Source organism: Chrysemys picta, chromosome 5, assembly GCF_011386835.1.
Source record: "Chrysemys picta bellii isolate R12L10 chromosome 5, ASM1138683v2, whole genome shotgun sequence".
Taxonomy (NCBI): Eukaryota; Metazoa; Chordata; order Testudines; family Emydidae; genus Chrysemys; species Chrysemys picta.
Genome location: NC_088795.1, coordinates 24,123,527 through 24,150,011, shown reverse-complemented (window position 1 = coordinate 24,150,011; position 26,485 = coordinate 24,123,527). Strand labels below are relative to the sequence as shown.

The 26,485-nt window shown below is 40.8% G+C and overlaps 1 protein-coding gene across 4 annotated transcripts in view; it reads right to left on the bottom strand.

The window, feature by feature from the left end:
• Window positions 1-26,485, bottom strand: part of SNCA (synuclein alpha) — a 126,891-nt gene that overhangs the window by 59,070 nt on the left and 41,336 nt on the right. For all 4 annotated transcript variants that reach the window (XM_065596118.1, XM_005291996.5, XM_065596117.1 and 1 more), the window contains 2 exons: window positions 25,616-25,657; window positions 15,621-15,766 (listed from right to left, as the gene is read on the bottom strand). In XM_065596118.1, the coding sequence (XP_065452190.1) occupies window positions 15,621-15,766; window positions 25,616-25,657 (188 nt within the window). The remainder of the gene's footprint in view (window positions 1-15,620; window positions 15,767-25,615; window positions 25,658-26,485) is intronic.

The window sequence follows — 26,485 nt, the reverse complement described above, 5'->3', positions numbered from 1 at the left end:
GAGAACTATAGTTAAGCTAGGTGCAAAGTACACAGCAAATGGTATATCTGCAAAGCTATTTATGTTTCCTCATCTGAGGTATTGTCAAGGAGTTTACCATTCAATATGAATGCCTAACCAACAAAAACAGATCACTTTTCATTTTCACTCTCGTTCCATTTTATTCCCATTGCTGCTCTAGAAACATTTTTGTCTCATATTTCTGAGCCTATGCGGCAGCAGAAATTTATAAGTTCCACCTGATCTTAATATAAAGCATGCATCTGAAATGAAGCCCTGAGAAAAATCTGCCAAGGGAACTCCAGAAATTTAAAAACCTTGTCTCATAGATGTATGCCGTGTAGGAGGGGGGGGAAGAAACATTGCTAAAAATGTCTCCTCTCTTGCCAATGCTCAGCCCATACCTGTCTAAAAAACATACACTAGTGAGTAAATGCTACGTAAATCAATAGGAAGAGCAATACCTCCACTGTACCAGTTTAGATACAGAGTCATTACTTTATCTGTTTTGATACATTTCCATCTCATTCTCCCTTTCTGCGCTTGTAATAAACCAGTTAATATACTAACTTCAGAAGGCAGCTGGAATGATCAATTGTTACATTTATATTCACAAATGAACCCATGTGACTTTTTTGCAATATAGTGAAGTTGCATAATTGCTGTGTAATCACCATTTGAAGAATCAGCTCTGATGTGACTGGCTGGCAGGATGAAACAAATGGCCAGGACTAGAAACTAAACTCCTTTTAGCAGTCTTTCCCCAGTTCCTTTTGGTCTGATGTCCCTGTCACAGACACCAGCATAACAATTGGCAGCTGGCTGTCAGATTTAACAGAAAGACCAAAAAGCGTAATGTGCACAGAATCTAAACTACCATCTCACCCTGTAAATTGGTATTCCCAATCAGGTTTCAGAGGCTTACTGATGGGGTGACGTGGGGATACTAGACAGACACTGGCCATGCTGTAGCTAAATATAGAGCCCTCTGGTCTCCAGAGTTGTCAATCCAGCACCTTTCACATGCACTAAACTCACTTAAGATAAATTTTTAAACATGCGGGGAAAAATCCTCTTTCCTCACTATAAGGAGAATAGTGGAAGCCACTCATATTTACATCCCTTCTTTAGTGACTTCCCCCTTGACCTGTTAGAATAACTCTCTCAAGGGATGGAAATTAATTCAGCCTCTATGCTTGTTAATCTCTGACCCTTCCTTCTATACACTCTACGCCCATCTGAGCTCTTCTAATTATGTCTTGATGGTCTTGTAAAATGAAATACTGTCAACAGCGAAATCAGAAGTGACCAAACCACTAAAACTAATACTACTAGGAGGGTAACGCTGTTTAAAAAGAGACAGATTTATTCTGCATCAATTACACAAATCACAAATTCAATAAGACTTGGGTTAAACAAGTATCTAACAACAGAATTAATGTTTAAATGATTTACGCATGCATTAAATCCTGTAATGAATTATAGGATTTAATCCCACTGTATAATCAGTATCATTTTAAATTATCGTAATATATGTTGAATTATGACACTAAATTGGTATTTATGCATAAACATTACATACACACTCTCTATAGTATATACACTGTATATATGAACTACATAGACAGCAAATTAATTTGCTATCTGTAAAACCATGCTATATTATTTCTGTACCTAAGAAGTTTGAACTGCAGTCAATGTGCTACAAGTTAAGCATTTCCCTTAAGTGCCTAGCTGAACTGCAGCCTTAATCGTTAACAATTTATAATGTTTCAGCATTGTCCATTATAAATACTTCATTATAGATGTGATCAGAATGCTGGCAGCATCCACTCTCACCACAGCCAGTTATACTTTTACATGGGTGCCAGCCCTCTGCCCCAAGGTACACATGAAATTAAGAAAACGTCTAATTCTTTAGACTTCTTCCTAATGGCCATATCTTAACCTAGCTCTGTCATTTTTTCCCTGTGTGTATTTTCTACTTTCAGTTGTAAAAGCACAGATTTCTTTAGCAACATCAAATTACCATTTGGATTGTTGATGATTCTCCTTTTGACTATTTCCCCCTTCCCTCCAAGGGCCGACGATCCTTGCACTGCTAAAATACTCATCTAATCTACTCATTAGGAAGAAGTTATTTTTTCACAAATTATACTTACTTTGCCATGGGGAATGATTTCTACCTCATTTTATAACTATATAATCACACGGGCCAAGATTGTTACCCATCTCATACACCCACCCAGGGGAATTAGTGTGCGTACAATGTCCCCTTACTCACCTGCACGGGCCACCTCCATTACAGATCACAGTTTAGAGAAGAAAGCAGCTTCTGCAGGTCCAGTACTCCCCATCATGGGCAGGTGGAAGGACTGAGCAGGGAATGGGTGGATCCTTGGTCTCTGCCCTACCCTCTCCACACAGTGGACAACACAGCTGTGCTGCTGTAAAGGAGCCCTTTAGCTGATAAAGATTACTTCGCTCCTGAAGCAAAGGAAGGGGAGGATTAAAGACCAAATTCACTCTGAGTCAATCTCTGATCTGCTCCTGGTGGCAGCCCAACTTTGAGCTGCTTCTTAGGGTTAGGGTTAATCCACCATCTTGGCACATTGATATTACAATATCTAAGGCTGTGGAAGGGGTTCTACATTAGCTATGTCTGCTACATCAGCTCATTTTGGGCTCAGTCCTGACTATTCCAGCCCTGATCCAGCAAAGCACTTGAGCAGTTCTCTAAGTTAACCACATCCTTACGCATTTGGATCAGAGTCGGAGTGCTCAATCACTTTCAGGATCAAGGCCTAAAGAAAACAGCATTGCTGGCTTGGTTTCATTTGGAGTTTCTTACAGATATCCATTTTCAGTGAACTAATGACCCATTTCGATAATTGCATCCAACTGCTCAAAAGGTAACATTTTAGATTAGAGAGCCAAAAATATAAAAAGGTTTCAGATGTCTGTTCTCAGATGGCAAAATTTGATGCGTTTCATAGAATATCAGGGTTGGAATGGACCTGAGGAGGTCATCTAGTCCAACCCCCTGTTCAAAGCAGGACCAATCCCCAACTAAATCATCCCAGCCAGGGCTTTGTCAAGCCTGACCTTAAAAACCTCTAAGGAAGGTTTCATGGATTCACGAAGGGGAAGTCGTGCCTGACTAACCTAATTGCCTTCTATGATGAGATAACTGGCTCTGTGGATGAGGGGAAAGCAGTGGATGTGTTATTCCTTGACTTTAGCAAAGCTTTTGATACGGTCTCCCACAGTATTCTTGCCGCCAAGTTAAAGAAGTATGGGCTGGATGAATGGACTGTAAGGTGGATAGAAAGCTGGCTAGATGGTCGGGCTCAACGGGTAGTGATCAATGGCTCCATGTCTAGTTGGCAGCCGGTTTCAAGCGGAGTGCCCCAAGGGTCGGTCCTGGGGCCGGTTTTGTTTAATATCTTTATTAATGATCTGGAGGATGGTGTGGACTGCACTCTCAGCAAGTTTGCAGATGACACTAAACTAGGACGTGTGGTAGATACACTAGAGGGTAGGGATCGGATACAGAGGGACCTAGACAAATTAGAGGATTGGGCCGAAAAAAACCTGATGAGGTTCAACAAGGACAAGTGCAGAGTCCTGCACTTAGGACGGAAGAATCCCATGCACTGCTACAGAGTAGGGACCGAATGGCTAGGTAGCAGTTCTGCAGAAAAGGACCTAGGGGTCACAGTGGACGAGAAGCTGGATATGAGTCAACAGTGTGCTCTTGTTGCCAAGAAGGCTAATGGCATTTTGGGCTGTATAAGTAGGGGCATTGCCAGCAGATCGAGGGACGTGATCGTTCCCCTTTATTCGACATTGGTGAGGCCTCATCTGGAATACTGTGTCCAGTTTTGGGCCCCACACTACAAGAAGGATGTGGAAAAATTGGAAAGAGTCCAGCGGAGGGCAACAAAAATGATTAGGGGTCTGGAGCACATGACTTATGAGGAGAGGCTGAGGGAACTGGGATTGTTTAGTCTCCAGAAGAGAGGAATGAGGGGGGATTTGATAGCAGCCTTCAACTACCTGAAGGGGGGTTCCAAAGAGGATGGAGCTCGGCTGTTCTCAGTGGTGGCAGATGACAGAACAAGGAGCAATGGTCTCAAGTTGCAGTGGGGGAGGTCCAGGTTGGATATCAGGAAAAACTATTTCACTAGGAGGGTGGTGAAACACTGGAATGCGTTACCTAGGGAGGTGGTGGAGTCTCCTTCCTTGGAGGTTTTTAAGGCCCGGCTTGACAAAGCCCTGGCTGGGATGATTTAGCTGGGAATTGGTCCTGCTTTGAGCAGGGGGTTGGACTAGATGACCTCTTGAGGTCCCTTCCAACTCTGATATTCTATGATTCTATGATTCTAAGGAGATTCCACCACCTCCATAGGTAACCCATTCCAGTTTGTGATGTAGTCCACTTACTTTTCTCTCAATAATTGTGATCCCGGGACATATTCTGGGAGCTTTTGACACAAACATTTTGTAAGAAATATTGGAGGGAGGGAAACCTCAACCTACCAGGTACCCTGCCACAAACCAGTTTACTCTCTCTTGTTTAGGTGTCAATTAAAGGCCCAGATATAATACAGCTGAAAGCACTGGAGGCAGTTTGCACAGATAGTTCAATGGTAGCCTTTTATACAGATGACAGGGCACCAGAATTGCTTTGCTCATCACCTGGATACCGCTGGCTTTTTATAACACAAGTGTAATCATGAGAAATGTGTGCTTCTTATTTATGAATACAAAGATTTATTTAGATCTCTCATGAGATCTCTTTAATGATTGGAATAGGCATGTTTTATAACAAACTATGTTTGTTTGAAGAGTTGTTATACAAATCCCTAAATAAACAAACTTCATTGTTGTCAAATCTATCCTAATAAATCAACTGTTAAAGTTCTCATTTTCCCCTGTTTAAATGTGTAGTGAATTTAATTCTCAGGAATGACGTTTGACTGATATATCTGAAAGCATGAATAATTCTGTTCATCCACACAACTACTTCCGCTTGATTCAATCACGAACTAGAGAAGCCATGGGTATGAGTGATAAAATAATGTATTCTCAGTATTCTCTCTTTGTCCACTCAACTCATGGCCTCTGCTTAAATGGTCTCTAACTTTATGTTGCCATCATCACAGTGGAGCTGGAACAATTTGTACAGTTGGGGTGCTGAGAGCCATTGAACCAAACCCTAAACCCTGTTTATGATGGAAACCACTTCAAGCCAGGGGGTGCTGCAGCACCTCCCACACCCTTAGTTCCAGCACCTATCACCATGGTATCTAGGACCCCAATTCTCCATTGCATATCTATTCAGCAAACCACATCCCAGTGAGGGGGGTGGATGAGAGGAGGGATAGCTCAGTGGTTTGAGCATTGGCCTGCTAAACCCAGGATTGTGAGTTCAATCCTTGAGGGAGCCATTTAGGGATCTGGGGCAAAAATCTGTCTGGCGATTGGTCCTACTTTGAGCAGGGGGTTAGACTAGATGATCTCCTGAGGTCCCTTCCAACTCTGATATTCTATGAAGTACTTTGCTGAATGGGGATGGATGGACTCAAGCACATGTTTCACTGCTTCTTTGAAATGGGGCCTCATTGCCCAGCAAAACTTTCCTCACTTGCCAACAAAAAGTACCACCTAGGATACTGTTTTTTATTATGTGGATACATATATACTAGGATCTGGACAATGAGCAACAACTAACTTTACACATCTTCAGAAGGGTAACAACTTTCAGTCATTACCAACCTGCATCCCATGTAAACTGCTGTCCTAGCAAGTGACGTGTGAATCAGGGTTAAATGTCAAATCTTAAGGGCACTTACTTTAATACACATTTTTGGTCCTATGAGGTCAGCAAGATAGGCAAAGAGGCTCTGACACAATATGTAAGAGGCAGGAAACTAAGGACGTTGCTATTGTAACTGATGATGTTTGCAGGCTTGTAAACCTACCCCCAGCACTCAGGACAGACAATACTAGTAAGTTTGCACAACCCCTGTAAGTTATAAACATTATTTCCAATCGGAGGTCATTCAAGAATCCTTTGTGCAACAGTGGGAAGGGATAGCAATAGTCGGCATGAATATGAATTATCCCTGAATGAACTTGAACTCATTCACCCTCTTAGCAAGCAGCATCCCCCTGCATATTTAATATAGGCTTTGCTACCGTATTTAGATCAAGAAAAATACATTTGTGTGAGCTTTGCATGAGATCCCACACACAGGCACAGACAGATACACAGGAAGGAGTGGGACACTGAAAAAGAACTGGTGCCACATTAACTGAAAAGGTTTATATAACACACACTAAGTATGACTAGAATTAGAGGAGACAAATGTATCAGTCTCTAGTGTGCTGGGAGGAAATTAAGTTAACTGGAAAGGATATTAAAGATTAAATGTACAGGAGTGAGGAGGAGAGGCCAGAGGAAAGAATGAGTGAGCGAAAAAAAGCACAAAATGCAAAATAAAGAGTATGAAAACTAAAAAATTAAAATACACCTCTACCCCCATATACCGCTGTCCTCAGGAGCCAAAAAATCTTACCGCTTTATAGGTGAAACCGCATTATATCGACTTGCTTTGATCCACCCGAGTGCGCAGCCCCGCCCCCCCCCCCCCCCCCCCCGGAGCGCTGCTTTACCGCGTTATATCCAAATTCATGTTATATCGGGTCGCGTTATATAGGGGTAGAGGTGTAAATCAATGGATCAAATGATAGTCAAACTCCAGAAAGGAGAGTACTGGGGGAAGGGGATGATGTAAGAAGCTAGAAACTGAGAGAATTAGACCAGAAGAAAAATAGTGATATCCACCTATTCAATATACGGCATCTATATGGCCTCCCATTACCAGAGCATCTGAGCACCTCACAATCTTCAATGTGTTTATCCTTACAACATCTCTTTGAGATGGGCAGTGCTTATATCCCCATTTTACAGATGGGGAATCAAAGCAGAGAGACTAAGTGACTTGCCCAAAGGCACATAGAAATAGTGTGGCTGAGCCAGGACTCCAACCCAGGACTCTCAAGTCCCAGGCTACCTCCTTGGACCAACCTTCCTTTCTGTACTCTCCAGTCTTATACTTAAATTGTAAGATCTTTAAGGAAGCGCTGACTTTTTGTTACATGTTTGTACATCACCTAAAACAATGCAGCTGGGACTCCTAAAATAGAGAAAACAGAATGAAGCCACTGAAGAGCCATTCCACCTACTTCCACTACAGACTGCTATAATACTTTATGATCGGTGGTATCCAAGGCAGTAAATAGATCTAAAAACATCAGCATGTTATTCAGTATCATCAATCAGCAGGAGATGAACCAGTATAATCTATGCCATCACCGTGCCAGACTCAGGTCCATTCCAAGATTAACAAAGTCCAAGTGAAGGCCAAGGCATATGGTTACTGTGGGAGTTATCTTGCCAAACCTTACTAATGACTATAAACAGCTATGGAAGATTATATTGGGGTCAATAACCAAATAGAATGTCCACATCAAGACATGGCTTTCTGGACAGAGGCTAATCATGAGCCTTAAAACTATTGGTATCCTGCCTTCCTTAAGGAAAGCGCTAACAATCTCCTCCATAAAGGGACCAGTCCTTTCCCACTGTCCTTCATCATCCAGGAAGGCTAAGGACAGATTGTGCCACAACCCCCCCCCCCCCCACACACACACACACCACTTCTGAACCTCCCTGAGCAACACCAGCTGAAACGCAAGCAGAGAAGACCTAGCATTTGCCCTCTCCAGATGCTGTCCTGCCTCCCTGGATGGAGAAGCTTTTACAGGTACCTTGGTAAAACATCTTTGCCAGCAATATAGTATGTAGGGTGGGGACGGCCATCTAAAAGCAAAGAACTTCATTTGCATTTTAACCAACCTATCAAGTCACTTCTCAAAAGAAGCTTGAACGGTATTTCTCATGTTTTCCTTCCAATGGGATTAGAAGTCAGGACGTTTTTTTCCTGCTTTCTCTGCTACCAGGAAACAGTAAATTACGTTTTGTCTTTTGAAACAATTCTATACTACCAACAAGATATCAAGTGTGGTGTTTGGTAACTGAACAGAATACTAAAATGCCCCTGCTTCCTCCTTTTTTGAAGACTATGGACAACACCACCATCCTACCTGTCATTCAGGCCAGTAACCTGGGCGTCATCTTCAACTTGGACCTCTCTCTAGGCCCTCACATCTGGGCTATAATTGAACCTTGCTGACTTTTTCTGCATAACCTCTCTAGGATATGGTCTTTCTTATTAATCCGAACAGCTAAAACTCATGTCCAGACTCTCATCATCTCAATTACTGCTACATCCTTCTCTCTGGCCTTAACAAATGCCATCTTGCCCCACCCATATCCACTCAGAGTATAACTGCAAAGATCACCTCAGTGCCTGATTTTCTGACCACATCACAACTCTCTTGTCATCTCTCGACCGGCTCCCCCTTCTCTATTGCATCAAACATAAGCTACTTGGTTTTGCTTTCAAGGCCCTTTACAGTCTATTTCCTTCATGTCTATTATCTCTCATTCCGTACTGAAAGGTTGATTCCTGTCTTTGACTGGCCCATGATGCTAGCCTTGATTGCTCACTTGTTAAACAAGTACCATTCTGCTTTCTCCCATGCTGCTCCATAAAGCCACTTCACTGTTCTCCTTCAAACTCTCTTTGCCATGACTCCTACAAATCCTACCAAGCTGACCAATATTGTTCCCTTGCACTCCCCCATCTGTCTGTATCTATCTGTTGTTATTTAGATTGTAAGTAACAACAGGCAAAGAATGTCTTTTGTTCTGTGTTTGGTCAGTGCTTACCACAGTGGGTTGCTGGTCCATGACAAGAACTCCTAAGCCACAATGATGATACTTAGGCTTAACTCTTCTATGCTTGGCTTTTTGTGTCAGGTGTGCATGTCCTCACCAGGAGCACTTGTATGGACTGTACTGTCAGTGTGGGGCACTGTGTGACAGCCCCTGAAAGCTAGTAACAGTTGATATAAGCAATGCAGAGTCTGCCCTAACAATGTGTTGACCTAACTACATCAACCTTGACTCTACACCCCTTGTGGAGGTAGAGTTATTAAGTTGGTACAGCGGGGCAAGTCACATCAGCCGGAGTGAAATTTAAGTATTGGCACTTCATAGCTAGGTCGATGTAAGTTGCCTTGCATGGACTTAACTATGTAGTGTAGACCAGACCTAACTGCTCCCATTTTGCTCAGTGGGTGTTTCATCACTGGCTTCATTACAAGCAGAGTTAGGCCAATTTCGAGCACTTGAGAAAAATTCCACCTCATATTTTCTACTTATATTTAGGAGATATCGAATTACCACTGAAATCAATGGGCATCACTCCATTGACCTCAATGGGCTTCGGAACAGGGCATAAATGAGTAATTTATATTCTATATAGTGTTGAGGAGAACTGCAGTAGAGCCTCAGAGTTATGAACACCTCGGGAATGGAGGTTGTTCATAACTCTGAAATGTTTGTTCCATAACGTTTTGTTCAGTGTTTCTTCTTTCAAAAATGTACAACTGAACATTAACTTAATACAGCCTTGAAAGTTTACCATGCAGAAGAAAAATGCTGCTTTCCCTTTGTTTTATGTAACACCGTACTGTACTGTATTTGCTTTTATTTTGGGGGGGGGGGCAGTTCTCTGCCGCTTCCTGATTGTGTACTTCCGGTTCCAAATGAGGTGTGTGGTTGACTGGTCAGTTCATAACCGTGTGTTTGTAACTCTGGGGTTCTACTGTAGTGATAATATATACACAGGGATTTTGTTTTGGTTTTTTAAAATTCGACATTTCAAATTTCGAGGCAGTTTCCCCGAGATAATAACTTTACTGTAGGTCAAATTTTGAGCCTAAACTACTTGACATCATCAGCAGACATGAATGCATGGAAGAGTTGGCTGATCAGTTTTTGGCATTTTCTATCCATTTTAAATGAGATTAAAATCATCCTGTGTACCTAGTTATTGTTTCTTCCAGCTACAGGAGTGCTAATTAGTACATTTGAAGGAATACCCAAAAGCCCTAGTTCACATTATGGGATGATGAAATCTTTAAAGATGATGCATCACCCAATTTTTTAAAATGTGTGTTTAACAGAAAGGAGAAAGAAAAAGAAAAACAAACATTCCATCAATGAAAAATTAAGCCCAAGCCATTTAAGGGATGTTGATACCTAATGCCCATTAGAATTGGAATTCAGCCCAAGTGTACAAATAATAAGTACATGGAACTCATTATGGTGCCCGTTGGCTTAATTCAAGTTAAAGTTATTCCTGTCTCATCAATATTAAAAGGAACATTCCACACATAAGACTCTATTGTGGTACTTTAGCCACAACCTCTTATTGGGCACAATGCCTCCCCTGCACACAGGGGGAACAAAGATCCATGTGTAGAGTCATTTGGTCAAGGTGACCCCAAAAAGAGATGTTGGAACTGGTTAAAGTCAGCAGGTACATGGAAAAAGTTGGTTGACCATGAGAAGTGAACAAACATAGGCAGCTGAATTACAGTAGCTTTTATGCTGTGTTCTTCAGCTGGTCTAATCGTCCCCCTTCACTGAACAGCCATGTGGAACAATGATTAAAGTCTTCTGAAGAATCCAGAGAACGATGGCCATATTATATCAGGAGGAAAAAAGGAAAGGGAACTCGCAAAATTCCTACAGTTTTTATGCTTTTGTATTCATTTTCATGTGCAATATATACTAATAAGGGCTTTTAGTTTAATAACGTTTCCTGTAGGAAAGAATTATTTAACATTGAAGTCAACAAAATCCTCACATAAGGATTTTTTCCCCAGTGAAAGCATGGTAATTACACTGATGAGCTATATCACCCAGCCCCACATACTGTATTTATAGACTCACAAGCACAATTCCGCCTGCCACTTCAGAGTCACTGTTGAAAGTGGAAAGCCTTTTTTGTTCTACAGTGGGATTTACAAGCGATCAGATATAAAAAACTAAAGACCTTCAGGAGAAGGCATGCAAGTCTATTTAATTACACAATAAGCTTTTCAGGGCAGGGACCATGTCTAAACATATGTTTATGCTGCGCCTAGCGTGAGTCTTGATCTTGAATAGGGCCTTTGGATACAATCACAACATAAATAATCATCACTACTTTTACTAGAGATAAAATGCACCTGAGATTTGTTTATGAGCTGTAACATCAGCCGAGTTAAAAACCACAACTTTAGTGTGTTCTCTCCATGGTACTCCTTCTTTAACTCCCCTTGATGCTAATGGGAGCTACATGCGGTGTGTACTGAAGCAAACAGACACCCAAGGGATTTATTGGATGGCTTTCTCTACACAGGGAAAGCATATTCTCTTACTGTGAATATAATTATCTTATTTTCTCCATTTTTCTCCTTGATCATTATGAGATTAAGAGTTATTACCAAACATGACTCATACAGCACACAGATGGGGGAACCAAACAAAAGTTGAAGCCAAACATAGAACTCAGTAACTCAGCATCTTGATTTCTCATTCTCACTTTACATGAGTAATATGTGTTATAGATGATATACACGTGGATGGCAATAGGCAATGATTATAAGCAACCTACTGACCTTTTTGACTGTATAACCGTCTATAGGAATTGTTTAACCATTTATTAAAACATTTTCTAATAATTTTCTAACCCTTTAAAATTATTTATGAACTTAATATAAAGTGTGACACTTCTTGCTTTGTTGTCCACAAGTAAATTCCTTCCAAATCATAAAACACATAGGCAGCACTGAAACTGCCAATAAACAAATCAGCCCTGTCAACCATAGTTTGATTTGTCACCTAACCACTTCCCAGTCAAGGTTTGCCTGGGTATATAGTGTTAGAATTTGGGCTGCAGTTCATGGTAACAGAAGCCTTCCGGTCTGGTCTCCAGTTAGAGCACTAACAGTACTTCTCATGTTCCCAGACCATGTAGAATGATACACAGCCAGTTTTTAACTTCTTAGAAGGAACGGAAGTATTATTAATTATTAATATTAGCACCTTCAGATGGATGTAGCCCACACAGAAAGCATTTCCCCAGGCATCTGACCAGAGTTTCTATACCACAAGTAGTCTTGCAGCTACATATGAACACACATACATTCCGTTAGGCCTATGATCCCTCTCCCTAACAAGGAATTTGAAAGGCACAACTAAACTGCTGTTCACTCATGAGAATAATGCCAGCGATAACTTAACTAGTGAAATGGTTAATCAGTGATATAATCCTTCACAAGTGCTACTGTAAATCTTGAGGGAATCAAGTCCAAACAGTTCAAATAAGAGGGACTTGGTAATGCAGAGATATTTCATTTCTATCCTGCTTTATACTTCAAGATCATCAAAAACAAAAACCCTTCCTAACCTCAGAGAGCAGTCACATGAAACAGATATTAGTGTCTATTGGTTTTAGTCCTGCAGTCAGGTATTTATAGAGAGCTGATCACATCAGTCTCATTGGCCCTGATCCTGCAATTGAAAATGTGTGGGCATAGTGCCGTGCTCACATGGGGTCCCTCTGAGCCTATATCAGTTTGCTCACATGCTGTCATCTGCAGAATCTGTGCCTAAGCGCTTAGGCAACATGAACTGGGAGACACAATTTATCACAAAGTTGGAAGCAAACTCAGAAGGTGACACCACACTAGCAAACATCCTGGATTCAAGTGTGCAAAGGAACCCCAGCTCATTACCCTCTTTCTGTCCAATTCCAATTAATATGGTTTAATTTCGAGCTTTACAAAATTGTGAGAGCAATATGCAAGCTCGGACGTTGCACACAGGGATATTAGATCATTTGTTTTGTAACATCCCTGATTATCAGTCATCCATGAGGAGAGAAGCTTGGGACACAAAGGCACAGACTTCTAACAATTGAGCTAAAGGAGTTAGTTTACTAGTAAGAGTAGAAAGTTCTTACTCGCTATGGACTGAGCACCAAACAGGGGTTATAACCCACTTAACTGGCACAGGACATATATATATATATATATATACACATACACACACACACACACACACATGCTACTTCAAGTTACATCCAAATGTCCAATGTACACCCCAATTTCATATGCTCAGACATGTGCTATTTGAAAAATATTCAGTTTTCGCTGAAATGTTCCATTCTTGTCCTCAGCCCAAATCTAAATTTACCTGGCAAATTTGAGCAAAATCCATTCACTCATTTTTGTATTATACACAGGAGAAGCCCCCACCCTACATTGCTATAAAAATATTTTAAACAGCTGAACTTTGTAACTTGCTATGTTCTAGATGGTTGCTCCTCTTCTGCGAAAACAATAAGGCAGAAATTCTCAAAGCTACCTAAGAGATTTGAATGCTAATGGGGTGGGTGGTCAAAGAGGCCCAGAGGGCTTTGACAACCTCAGCCTAAATAAATAGGAATGGATAAATAATGACAGTGTAAGAAATAGAAAAATTGGTTCTCACATTCAAAGTACAAAATCTCAACTACACTTAGAATTTATTATGCTATTTATAGGATTGTGGAATAATATAAATATACACTACAGATGTTCTTTGGTTCTATGGATGGGATTTTATTCTGTTATTGCTAATGAGTTTCATAGCTATATAAGTTTTTCACTATACAAAGTAGGATTAGACAGTAAAATCAGTACAGAATAGTGCTTTTCTTAAAAAAAATACAAGGAAGAAATATAACTGTAGATTAATGTAATGTTAAAGTTATAATTTTAAAAGTCAGGAATCACAAACATTAGGAGTAGCTAAGAATGAAACGGTAATCATATATGGTCATAAAATTGATGCCTATGACACTGCATAGAATGCTTCCAAGTTCCAAGAGCTACCCAACAGCAAAGAATGCAATTCTCTCTGTAAAGCCACTGAAGAGATACAACAAAACTTAGCAGAAAATAAGGGTGTGGGCTCTATAACTTTTCACTCATCTCATTCCCCTGATAGTTCATTAGGTATTTAATTTTCTAAATGCTACAAAATAGCTTGTAGAAAGCACCTGGGACACATTTTGGCAGCATTTTCTTTACATTTGAATTTAAAAGGATGAAAAATAAAACATGAAAATTGCTTGAAAAAACTAACAAAACCACTAATGTGATGTTTTGAGACCAACCTACTCCTATGCAACAAATGCCCACTCGCAGTGTAATTCTTCTTTTTCTAAAACAATAAAGAGACTCGTTAAAGTGCATTTCTGTCTGTCTTAAAACAGATAGTAAGGATATAGAAGAGCTACTGGAAAGAATTCAGTTTTAACAGCTTATCTTGCTATTAAATGGGAAAAAAATTACACAGCAATTTATTCAGTCTAAGTGCAGCGTAACGCCCTACATTTAAAATCCATTCTTTTGCAAATGCTTTTTTCTTTACATTCTCCTATTTTTCTATCACTTTAAAAATATTTGTGCATAATACATAACATGAGTTGTTTTACTTCTGTCTTTTGGTTGTTTTTGTCCCAAGAGATCAATATACACAATGATAGTCATTAAGAAGTCATCATCTACCAACAGTTACCACGCTTTGATATCTGAGACCATACTTTTTCTCTGGTGTAAGTACAGAAATATAATGACAGTATCAGATACCAAAATATGGGAACTGGTGGTATAGGACAACTGATAATGGCAGCCTCTGGGCTGAAACAAAAATAACTGCAATTATTTTTACACAACACGCTAGAAAAGAATCTGACCTGCAGAGGTCAGAGAAGTTCGAGGCAGCTTTGAGTTCATCTTATTATAGGTACGGAGGTAGCAGTCTGCTGCAAAATTTAGATTTGGATCAAAAACTTTCTTAATGTTTGAGTATGCCAATGTAATTAACCGGTGAACGTATGTTACACTGCTCCTTCTGTGCCCAATCCACAGAGGATATGAGTTCGCCCTTGAACTCAAGCTGTAGTAGCTTATGCAATGGTTCTTAAACTTTTGTACTAGTGACCCCTTTCACATAGCAAGCCTCTGAGTGCGACCCCCCCTTATAAATTAAAAGCACTTTTTTATATATTTAACACTATTATAAATGCTGGAGGCAAAGCGGGGTTTGGGGTGGAGGCTGACAGCTCGCAACCCCCCATGTAATAACCTCGCAACCCCCTCAGGGGTCCCAACCCCCAGTTTGAGACCCTCTGAGGTTATGCTTTTAGCTCTGGAGGTCACTTGTTCAATCCCCAAAATGGCAGCCATGACATACAGTTCCAGCATTCTAATTGGACCCATCAGAAGGCATTCAGGACCATCCTTAATGTACACTTTAATGTTTTGTAGGCTGAGATTTTCAAAGAAACCAGAAAGGAGATACCAGCTCAACTCCCATTGAAGCTCCTAACTTCCTCAAGCCCTTTGCTTCTTCATTTCTCATTCATGTAGCAGTGTCAACCTCATTACATAAATACCCCTCACCAGATCAAGAGACAGACGTACACACCTGCAGCCAGCTACCACCACCACCCAGGTCCTTTACATTGGTGGATTCACAGAGGCCCCATTGATTTGGTCACTTCCTAACCTTCAAAAATAAAAATCTGGTAACTAACACAAACCTGTTTGGCCAACTGATCCTTCTTGACTAAGCCAGTGGCTGCAGCAATATTGCCTGCTCCTTCCACTGTCTTCTGCGCTACTGCCGTCACTCCCGTCACCACAGCTCCCCCGACATTAGACACTTGTTCTTTGGTTTTCTCAGCCACTGTAGAAAAGCAAGAGATTAACAATATATTACAGTACTGGGAGATGAAGGTTAGTCAGGGAATGAGAGGATAAAGTGGCTTATTAATACAGAAGCCGACAATGCAGTACCAATGGATAGACAGTGAGACCATTACAATTTCTGTACATCCCAAGTGAATCATAAGCAATGAAACATCATCATTTGATCATACAAATAGTGGTAGCACAACTAGAATTAAGGATCTATTTGTGGCACAACTGTTGTTGCTTGGTAAGGCTTTACTGACCACATTCATTCATTCATTTAGTTATCAGGTTGTACTGTGTGGGACAGAGGTTATTAGCAGAAGGCCCTTTATTATGCCCATCTACATTTCATAACATTTACGTTCAATGCAATGCAAAAACCACATTTTGATAGTTCACAGAACACACTGACTGTATGTTACTGCAAATCACAAACAATTCAGTAAACTAGTCAAATTCCAGTTATTAATTTCTCAGGATTTTTAAAAAAATATTTTCTTAATAAACAGGAGTCATTGTTTCTCAGCCTGTGAGTAACATTCTGAAGACCTCGTTCTCAGACAAAGGTTTATATGTATCTTTACTCCAATGTGGGGTTTTAAGCCCATGTCACACAAAAAATAAATACAAACCAAACCAAAGCTATCAGAGCAAACTGAACTAGTGGCCAGACCCATGGCTCTAGGGAGACGGCAATACAATTACCCTACATACACATCAATAGTTCTCCATTCTGCCTGGTGGAATCTTACAGTGATCTTTCTGGTCATTCACTCCCAAAGGTTCTCCCACACCAGCAGCTTTCACTGTAGTGAAGTCAATCTAGAAAGCAGGATTAGGACCATATGACTCCATGCTTTAAAGATACAGGTCCAGATTTTCAAAAGAGCTCATCTCCCACTTAGTCACCTAAACAAGGGTCAGACTTTCAAAAGTGATCAGCATCTAATGCGGCGGCTTCTCTTGGAAAATCTATCTGACCGTTTATTTCGGTGTCCAAACGGTCTCTAAACTCTTCTGAAAATCTGGCCCACAAGATGTATCCACACCCACAATTTTACTAGTAAAATAACAGAAATCAGATCTAGCTGTACCCAAGTGGTGCACAAACTCACTGCTCTTCTTTTGGAAATGTTCATTTCTTTCCAGCAATTAGATTCCTTCAATTTCTTATGGAAAGAATTTCAGCTTCCGGTATCAAATGGCTCATTCTACAGATTACTATGAGCGATTATACAACATCAACAGACAATAGCTGGGGGGAAAACAAACAAACAAATGTCCCCATTAGAAAATTTTATTAACAAGTTAGGTAATAAAGGACAGCTTGCAGGAAGTATATGCAAATGAAGCATACTGTGAAGAACTTCAAAAAGATCGCACAAAACTAAGTGATTGGGCAACAAAATGGCAAATGAAATTTAATGTGGATAAATGTAAAATAATGCACACTGCAAAAAATAACCCCAACTATACATACAATATGATGGGGGCTAATTTAGCTACAACTAATCAGGAAAGCAATCTTGGAGTCATCGTGGATAGTTCTCTGAAGACGTCCACGCAGTGTGCAGCGGCAATCAAAAAAGCAAACAGGATGTTAGGAATCATTTAAAAAGGGATAGAGAATAAAACAGAGAATATCTTATTGCCCTTATATAAATCCATCGTACGCCCACATCTTAAATACTGCATACAGATGTGGTCTCCTTATCTCAAAAAATATATATTGGCATTAGAAAAGGTTCAGAGAAGGGCAACTAAAATGATTAGGGGGTTGGAACGGGTCCCATATGAGGAGAGATTAAAGAGGCTAGGACTTTTCAGCTTGGAAAAGAGGAGACTAAGGGGGGATATGATAGAGGTATGTAAAATCATGAGTTGTGTAGAGAAAGTGAATAAGGAAAAGTTATTTACTTGTTCCCATAATATAAGAACTAGGGGCCACCAAATGAAATTAATGGGAAGCAGGTTTTAAACAAATAAAAGGAAGTTCTTCTTCACACAGAGCACAGTCAATTTGTGGAACTCCTTGCCTGAGGAGGTTGTGAAGGCTAGGACTATAACAGGGTTTAAAAGAGAACTGGATAAATTCATGGAGGTTAAGTCCATTAATGGCTATTAGCCAGGATGGGTAAGGAATGGTGTCCCTAGCCTCTGTTTGTCAGAGGGTGGAGATGGATGGCAGGAGAGAGATCACTTGATCATTACCTGTTAGGTTCACTCCCTCTGGGACACCTGGCATTGGTCACTGTCGATAGACAGGATACTGGGCTGTATGGACCTTTGGTCTGACCCAGTAGGCCATTCTTATGTTCTTAACTCTTTGTCATACCCACTGACAGTGGAAGTAAAATAGAAGGGGGAAGCTGAACTTCAGACTGTTAGTATTTTGTAATGGTTATTATTTGTATTGCAGTAGTACCTAGGAGCCCCAGCCATGAATCAGGACCACAATGTTGTACATGTAGCCTTGGGGGGGAAAAGGCAGAGAGGAACCAGCCAGAGACTCCAGCCAAAGCAGGGACCTGTGCATGCCCAGAGAACTTTTTACAGTTCTGAGTGAACTTTCTCTGCCCTGAACTAATTAGCTGTTTGCTCTCCGGATTATTTAGAATGGGTTAAAGAATTGTCAAAAGCAGAGCTGGTTAAAAATGGTGAGTATATTTGGAAAACGTGTCCGAAAATGTTTCATTTAAAAAGAATCACAAAAATTGTGAAGTTTTCCATTTTTGAATAAAGAAATTAAAAACTGAACAAATTTTAAAGGCTTTTGTTATTTGTCCCCCTCCTCCCCCTTTTTCCTCCTTCCAGTGGCAAAATGGGGGTGGGGGAGAGGCAGGAAAGGTGAAAAAAGTGGGTGAGGACCACAATCCAAAACCAACTAAACAAAACCTCAATAAACAGATTTGATTTTTCAGTTGTGTTGATTTTTATTCAAAAGTCTAATGTTTTTCATTAGCATTTTTATAAAAACAAGCACTTTTTGAAAAAAACGTTTTTAAAAACTTCAACCACTTCTAGTCAAAAACAGGAGCACTGATAAAGACAAGAGGCGAAATTCTCAGCTGTTGTTGACTAACATAGCTCCATTGTTTTCAATAGAACTATTAGCATAGCTGCATTGACTTCAATCAAATTTTGATTTGCAGATTTACACTATTTAAAGATCCGCCCAGTTAATTCTGTATCACTGACAAAACAAGGAAAAATACACTGAAGTTTGGGGCCCCACAGATGTACTAATGCAGTTGTGATATACAATGGCTCGTACACAATGCCATTATTAAAACCACATTTCTTAGGTTACATTGAGGTGACAACAGTTGATATATACCAAGGGTGATTACCTACTGACTATAGTCACTAATGTTACAGTGTATAGAGAAAGCCTTCTCTCTGGGCGTATGTTTTCTTTTCCTGAAAAGGGATGCATTTCTCTTCAGGAAAGGTTTAATACATGCATGCAAACAAGGAAAAGGGACAACGAATCTGACTGCTGTCACTGGGTTTAGTAATATAATCATAAAATATATAATAAAGATGGGTTTCAGAGTAGCAGCCGTGCTAGTCTGTATCCGCAAAAAGAACAGGAGTACTTGTGGCACCTTAGAGACTAACAAATTTATTTGAGCATAAGCTTTTGTGGGCTACATCCCACTTCTTCGGATGCATATAATGGACACATATTGAGGAGATATATATACACACACATAATAAAGATGGGAACCAGAAGAGTAGCTACAGAGTTCACTATAGAGTATCAAGGTTAACCTGACAGAAGACACACAATAGGTGCCATTAAAGAGATTTACTGTTTACTGTGGAACAATATAAACAGCTTGTTGTTACAATCTACAGGAGAAATTGTTGCATTAGGTCCATATTTAATAGCACCTAGTGTATGTAAAGAAACAGGAAGACAAACCAACAGAAATGCACAGCATAATTGCATCTTGCTGGCTTAGAGGGAGAAGAATAAAACACATTGCAAAAGAAAATGATAACGCTGAGCATTGAACCTGATGTGCGCCTGCCTCCGTGCACACAATTGAAGGCTTGAGAATACCCCATCTGCCAGTTTCTCTCTTACTACCTCAGACACCATTGCCAAATCATTAGTCTGGGCTGGGATACAGAACTCGACAATCATAAGAGGCTGCTGAATAGCTTTCCTGGGGAAAGCTGCTTTCTCCAGAGACAAATGTTCATTTGAAAGTGCTTCCATCTCAAAACAATAAGCAGAGCTGATTTCTGCAGAGCGTGAGTAAAGCATGCCACCCAAAGCGTGTTCACTCCCAGAAATACAAGGTTAGTATTATACTGGGTTTGCCAAGAATAGCTTTTAGCTAATATTCAGGTGTAAAAATTTCAAAAGCATGTATGTGAGCCTTAAGCCGAATTTTAAAAGTCACTTAGTGCGGATTTACAAATGTGCCTGAAGATGCTGCTAAGTATCAAGTGGGATTTTCAAAAGCACCTAAGCAGGTTAGGTGTCTCTCACTGAGTCACAGAGGCCCATCCTTTGGCATAAGACCAGGTGCTAGAGGTGCTGAGACAATGATCTCTCAGATCTCTTCATATAAGTGCAGCAAACTGCAGTTGTGGAGAAGATGTCAAAGTGCACACCCCCGCCTCTGCTAAAAGCAGAGAAAGACTGAGCGAGTGTTTCCTCTTGTCTGCTTGTAAGGAGTATTGATATGATTACAGGGAACTGGTCATCCTTTAAGTTGATGGGCTCATATTGTCTATTCCAAGCCCTCACAATTTCTGGAGCCCGTGTTGCTTATTGAAAGAAATGGGTAATACAGAAGTCAATTTTCCCTCAAAAACCAAGATTCCTGCTCAGGCACCAGTTATATGGACTACAAGGCAGTTCTATGCACCACCACTAGGTGCATCAAAGAGTTCTCTCTTTTATTACCCTGGAACTCCTCAGGGACCCTAACTCTAAGGAAGAACCATCCAAACCACACAAGTTTCCGTTTGATATCATTTTACTATCTATACTAAATAACAAAAGTTTATTTGATTTGTTCATCAAATTAAAATGAAGTGGATTAATATCAAATTAATTTAATCAGGTTGATCAAACCATATCCTATGTAAAACTCTATGTAGTAATTTAGACTCTATGTAGCAGTCTTGTTAAGCTATCAGCCCCCACAGTAATACAGCAACAGCACACTTAGACAGCGAGGGTCCATAGTGCCAAATATCCATGGCCACATTGTACAGCTTTATTCTACACGTCTAAAAGCCCCACGGAGTTATTGCAGATCTGGTGCAGCCAAATTAACCATGGACAATCACATGGCTGCTGCCAGTCCATGGCTGAGCAAAGTCCCCTCAAGTTGATCTCCAAGACAGGCAATCTGACTAAAAAGTGCAACCAGTGGTGACTGATTATAACATCAGTCCTCTCCAGGCCATTTCTCAACAATACATCCCTATTACTGATAAAAATCAAACCATCTTATGCCCAGTAGTCGCTGCTGACAATGTATATGAAATGCCTCAAGCCTTCTGATGGTAATCAAGATATTCGCTGTATCAGCTATTTGGCTGGAACCTGAGAGTCAGAATTACTCCATGGTGAAGCTAATGTTGAGAGTACACCCTGAAGCCACTTAAGGCAGCCTGCCTGAATTATTGGCTAAGTAATAGTCAATCTCTTCCCCTCTAGTTCCAACACAGGGTTACATGAAACATTCCAATGCAATTCAAGGTGACACAACTCATCACATTTAATATTTCAATCACACATTTAGATGAAAATAGCATGATTTATCAGGATTAATTTCCATGGACTGGTCTACAAGACACTTTATTAGCATATATTATACAATCATTAGCTATAATGAAATCCACATCTGAATTCACCCACTATCTTTGCTTTCCAGACCAATTGTTCAGGTACCAAAGGTTCATTTCTTAAACCCAATTTCCCCGGTTTGTACTGGAGGGAGCAAGTTCTCTAGACACTTACTCCATATGAAACTATACTGCTTCACTTTAGAAGCAGTGTTCTCCAGCTTTTGTAGCAAGTTTGCTCTATTCACTGTAATTGTACAAAGTTACTACCCATTTCAAATTTTTAATTTACATTCAACAACCCAAGTCCATTACTGGAGCTTAACTGCACAGAATTAAACAAAAATATTATGGAATTACTATCAGTAACCCTAAGCCTTGTCCATTCAGCTCAGTGTCAGCCATTTCCTGAGCTGAATGAGGCCTATCATTAGTCAGTTATGATGTTCTAGTCTGGTTTGCCTAAAATTCATAATGATCCTTTTATGGTCAATTTTTTTCACTGAAGAAGCATTTAGCGGAACTGATGCCCTTATGTTTTGCATCATTGTCCATGTTCTTTGTCTTACAAACAAAATTTAACATTTCCCCCCCCCCCCAAACCTCTCAAACGTGTAATGCATCCAGCTGGAATCTCCTTTCTCATGAATATCAGAGATAGACTGGTACTCACAGGATTCATAATGAATCATTTCTACTTTCTTTATGATAGGCGGCTTTAATCCCTACTAGGCTGCTGCACAAAAAGATTCTAATGTTGCCACAAATTCCATAGGTTCACAAAATGTCCTTGGACTTTTCAAGTTCAAATCCAGTTGGTCATCATCACCACCACTTATTTCTCTGGATGCCCATGCTAGTTGTCTGGATACGCCACACATCAGACACACAAGTCACCACAGATCCTCTGCTAGTTCAAGTGGAGTTTCCTTTTCTTCCTCCTGTTAACCCTTAACTGAGCTCTGGCCAGCTTAGATTGATGTCAGGCTGCAAACCTTACATCAAGGACTTGTACCAACTCAGAATGCCTCAGTATGTGTCCAAAGGCTAAATTTTGCAGCACTGTCAGAGCTGGTTGCTTAGCTGTAGTTTTCGTTTAGCTGCTAAAACACCCTCCTTGCTTATTCCTCAACCATTCATTTGGCATATGATGTTAAACAGGGCTAAATAAGCCTCCCAACACGTTTTTCTTCAAAAATGTAGACTTTGTATAGTTGAGCGTCAATCAACTGCTATTTATCTCCTCTAGGCTTCTCTGTGGGGCAGTGGGCAATAGAAAAAGACTTTGTCTTATCCCAAATGTCTTTCTTTTCTAATTCCTTATCTGAGGCCTGGTCTACACTGCGTGGGGGCGGAGGGGATCGATCTAAGATACGCAACTTCAGCTACGAGAATAGCGTACTGAAGTCGATGTATCTTAGGTCGATTTACCTGGCCATGAGGACGGCAGCAAGTCGACCGCTGCCGCTTCCCCGTCGACTCTGCTTCCGCTTCTCGCCACCATGGAGTTCCGGAGACGATGGCAGAGCCATCGAGGATCGATTTTATCACGTCTCCACTAGACACGATCCCCATAGATTGATCACTACCCGCCGATCTGGCGGATAGTGTAGACGTACCCTTAGAATTACTTACTTTGTGTCCTCGCGGCACGGGATCGACGGCCACTGCTCCCCCGTTGACTTTGCTTCCGCCTCTCGCCGAGTTGGAGTTCAGCAGTCGACGGGAGAGCGATTCGGGATCGATTTATCGTGTCTACACTACACGCGATAAATCGATCCCTGATAGATCGATAGATCGCTACCCGCCGATCGGGCGGGTAGTTTAGACGTACCCGCGCCGTGGTGGAGTTCCGGAGTCGATGGCAGAGCTATCGGGGATTGATTTATCCGCGTCTACACTAGACCCGATAAATCAATTCCCGATAGATCGATCACTATCAGCCGATCCGGTGGCTAGTGTAGACATACCCTGAGCTATTAACTTTCACAGTGGTCTTCAGAACCTCTGAAATTCTTGCTCGGGTATTTTCTCAGGCCTTTAAGTGAATGTTTATGCTGCAGCTGGAAGCATGCCTACAAGCATGCATAGACAGACATGCCCTAGATCTGCTTGAGATAGTATGCTAAGAATAGTAGTGTTGATTTCGTGGCACAGGCTAGCCACCCAAGTACCAGCCTGCTGTACCCCTGGGTCCATAGTCAGGTGGCTAGCTCATGACACCACCCATGCCACATCATCCTCACTGCTATTTTTAGACCTAGTGTGTGTCTATCTGCCAGGATTGGGAGGCATGCACCCAGCTGCAGTGTAAATATGCCCCATGACAATCATTCCAAAGAAGATAAATTGCATGGAATTCAGTGTACTATGTAGATTTTTCAAACAGCTTACAAGCTTAAGTCCTAAGTGCTCTGTGTGGATATCAGAGAGTTTCACTGACTTTGCATCTGACTGATTATTGCACCATATTGCTTACTGATTTTTGCCTTACCACAGCTGTTATTGTTCAAATCAATTCAATGCACAGATTCACTGACTTTTAAACTGTACAGCTAATAAGGCCATGTACATGCCCCATGAAGCCTATTTTTCAAATTGTAAAGTGCTAATGTTGTTGAAATAGACTGTACATGTGCAAAGTACAATTTTCAAATCTTCATAACTGTGACAAATTCAAACCAAATTTCATGACGATTTTTAAAGGCACTTCTCCCAAAAGGGCAATTTTCCTGCCAGTTTTTAGCTTCCTATTCCTGCCTACTTCAGTGCCAGGCCTGATTTTTCTTAAAAATAAAATCACAATCATTTTAATAATGTGAGAAATGTTATTTTCCCCTCTCCTTATTCTCAAAAATGGCTGAACTGTTTTTGCTCAAAATTTCTAGGGGAAAAAAATCATCCCCAAGAAGAGGCCAATTTTGGTAAATTTCAGGCCAAAAAGTGACAGTTTTGTAAAGTTCTGAGCAGTTGAAAACAGAGCAATAAAATGTAAATGCTTAGACACCTTTACCTACAGCTACTAGCTAGAGCTAGAGCTCCAGTTTCAGATAGATTAAATGGATTAGACAAACACAAGATCACCTGCTGTATACAAATTCAGACAGGTATAGCTCTACAGACATATGAAAAAAATTGGGAAAATATCACTTCCACTCTTCATTATGGACCCAATCCAAAGCCCCATGAAATCTGTGGGACTCTTTCCATTGATTTTCATAGGCTTTGAATCAGGCCCTGTGAGTTCAATTCTACTGTGTCCCTTCATATATTGAAATGGTGCAAAGAGAACCATCCTCCAGTTCCATATCCTCTAGTGCCATGGAAGAGTTTCAAACCCTGTGACTCATTCAGGTTTGAGAACAGTACGAGAATAAGAGTTCATGGCTAGGATCAAAAAGCAGAGGTGCCACCTGTGATACAGACCCCAGATGTATTCTCCTCTGGGGCCTTGGTAGATCTGCACAAGGTGAAAGCATACATCACAGCAGCTCCAGCATTGCCTAAACACTCCACCACTGCTGACATTGATCTCTACTGTATGCTTCAAATGCTCCCTACTTTCCTACAGCCTTTCCTTCCCACTCTGCACAATCCCTAATTGTGACCTCCTGACCACCAGCTTCTGCATCCTCTGCTCCCGCCATTGGTTGTGTTGGTCCCAGTTCCTAATCCCCAGGTAACATCAGCACTCTCATCCCAGCCCCCAGGCCAACCGTCACCCACTTTACAACACCCTCATCCCCCAAATCATCCGGTAGCATGAGTCTCAGTCCTCCTGACAGATACACAAGCATCCCACTCCACCCCATATCCCCCAAATACATTTCCTTTCACCCTCTCCCACATTCGACACCTGGTGCCCTTCCTTGCCCACGCTCAAGGAGAAAGAGACTTGCCCAAACAAGGCTGTTAATCTCTATGGTGGAGGCTGTGCAAAAATGAAGAACCCATGTAACAGATTATGACAAATCAGCCATCCGATTTAGATAAAAAGACAGTTGAAATAATGTACTTGTGTGCTTACCTGTTGTGACACCATGAACAACTCCATCCCTAGTCCTGGAACCTAAACAAAGCAAAAATCATTTTGTTATGAGCATTGGAAATACCAGTTAGCAAATACTGGTACAAGTGAGTGGGTGATGGGAAAGCAGTAAATATAGCACAGCTAGATTTTAATAAATCGTCATAGTGTCTCGTAAAATGCTTACAATTAATTCAAATCGGGTTTGATATAAGCAATGGCATAAGGACTGAAGATCGCCTGGAGAACCATCAATGAAGGGTGAAGATAAGTGGCCATCTTTTGAGTTGTGGAGTGGGGGAAGCATCCATGTTAGGTGTTCTAGTAAACAGCTCGTTAAGTAAGCACCCAATCCTGCAAAGACTTTTGCACATGAATAACCTCACTCATGTGAGCAGTTTCACTAATGTTGCACATGCATAAAATTACTCATGTGTGTAAGGCTGTGTAGCCTCAGGACCCAGGTTAGCATATGTGACTTACAACCCAATCCTGCAGTCTTTACTCTGGTCTTAAGCAGGGGGAACTGCAAAGAGTGAGGGCTGGAAAATGATATAAAAGGGCCTAGTGGTAATAGAAACATGGTCATGAAATTCATTTTGGAAAAATGCAAGCTAATATTTCTGTAGGAAGTAATCTGAAACAAATGGTTTAATGAGAGTGGAATCTGGAAAGCATTTATGCTGAGAGACACCTAGAGATAACAGTGAGCAGTAATAGATATAATACAGGACATGAGTGTATAGTGTGATGTGGTAGCCAAACCAATTTTGGGATGCATATGCAAATGTATCCTGGCTCTTTAGGGAAAAATCCTGCATTGGAAAGGAAAGGGGCTCTGTTTCGTTGGAGTCAATGGTAAAACTGCGA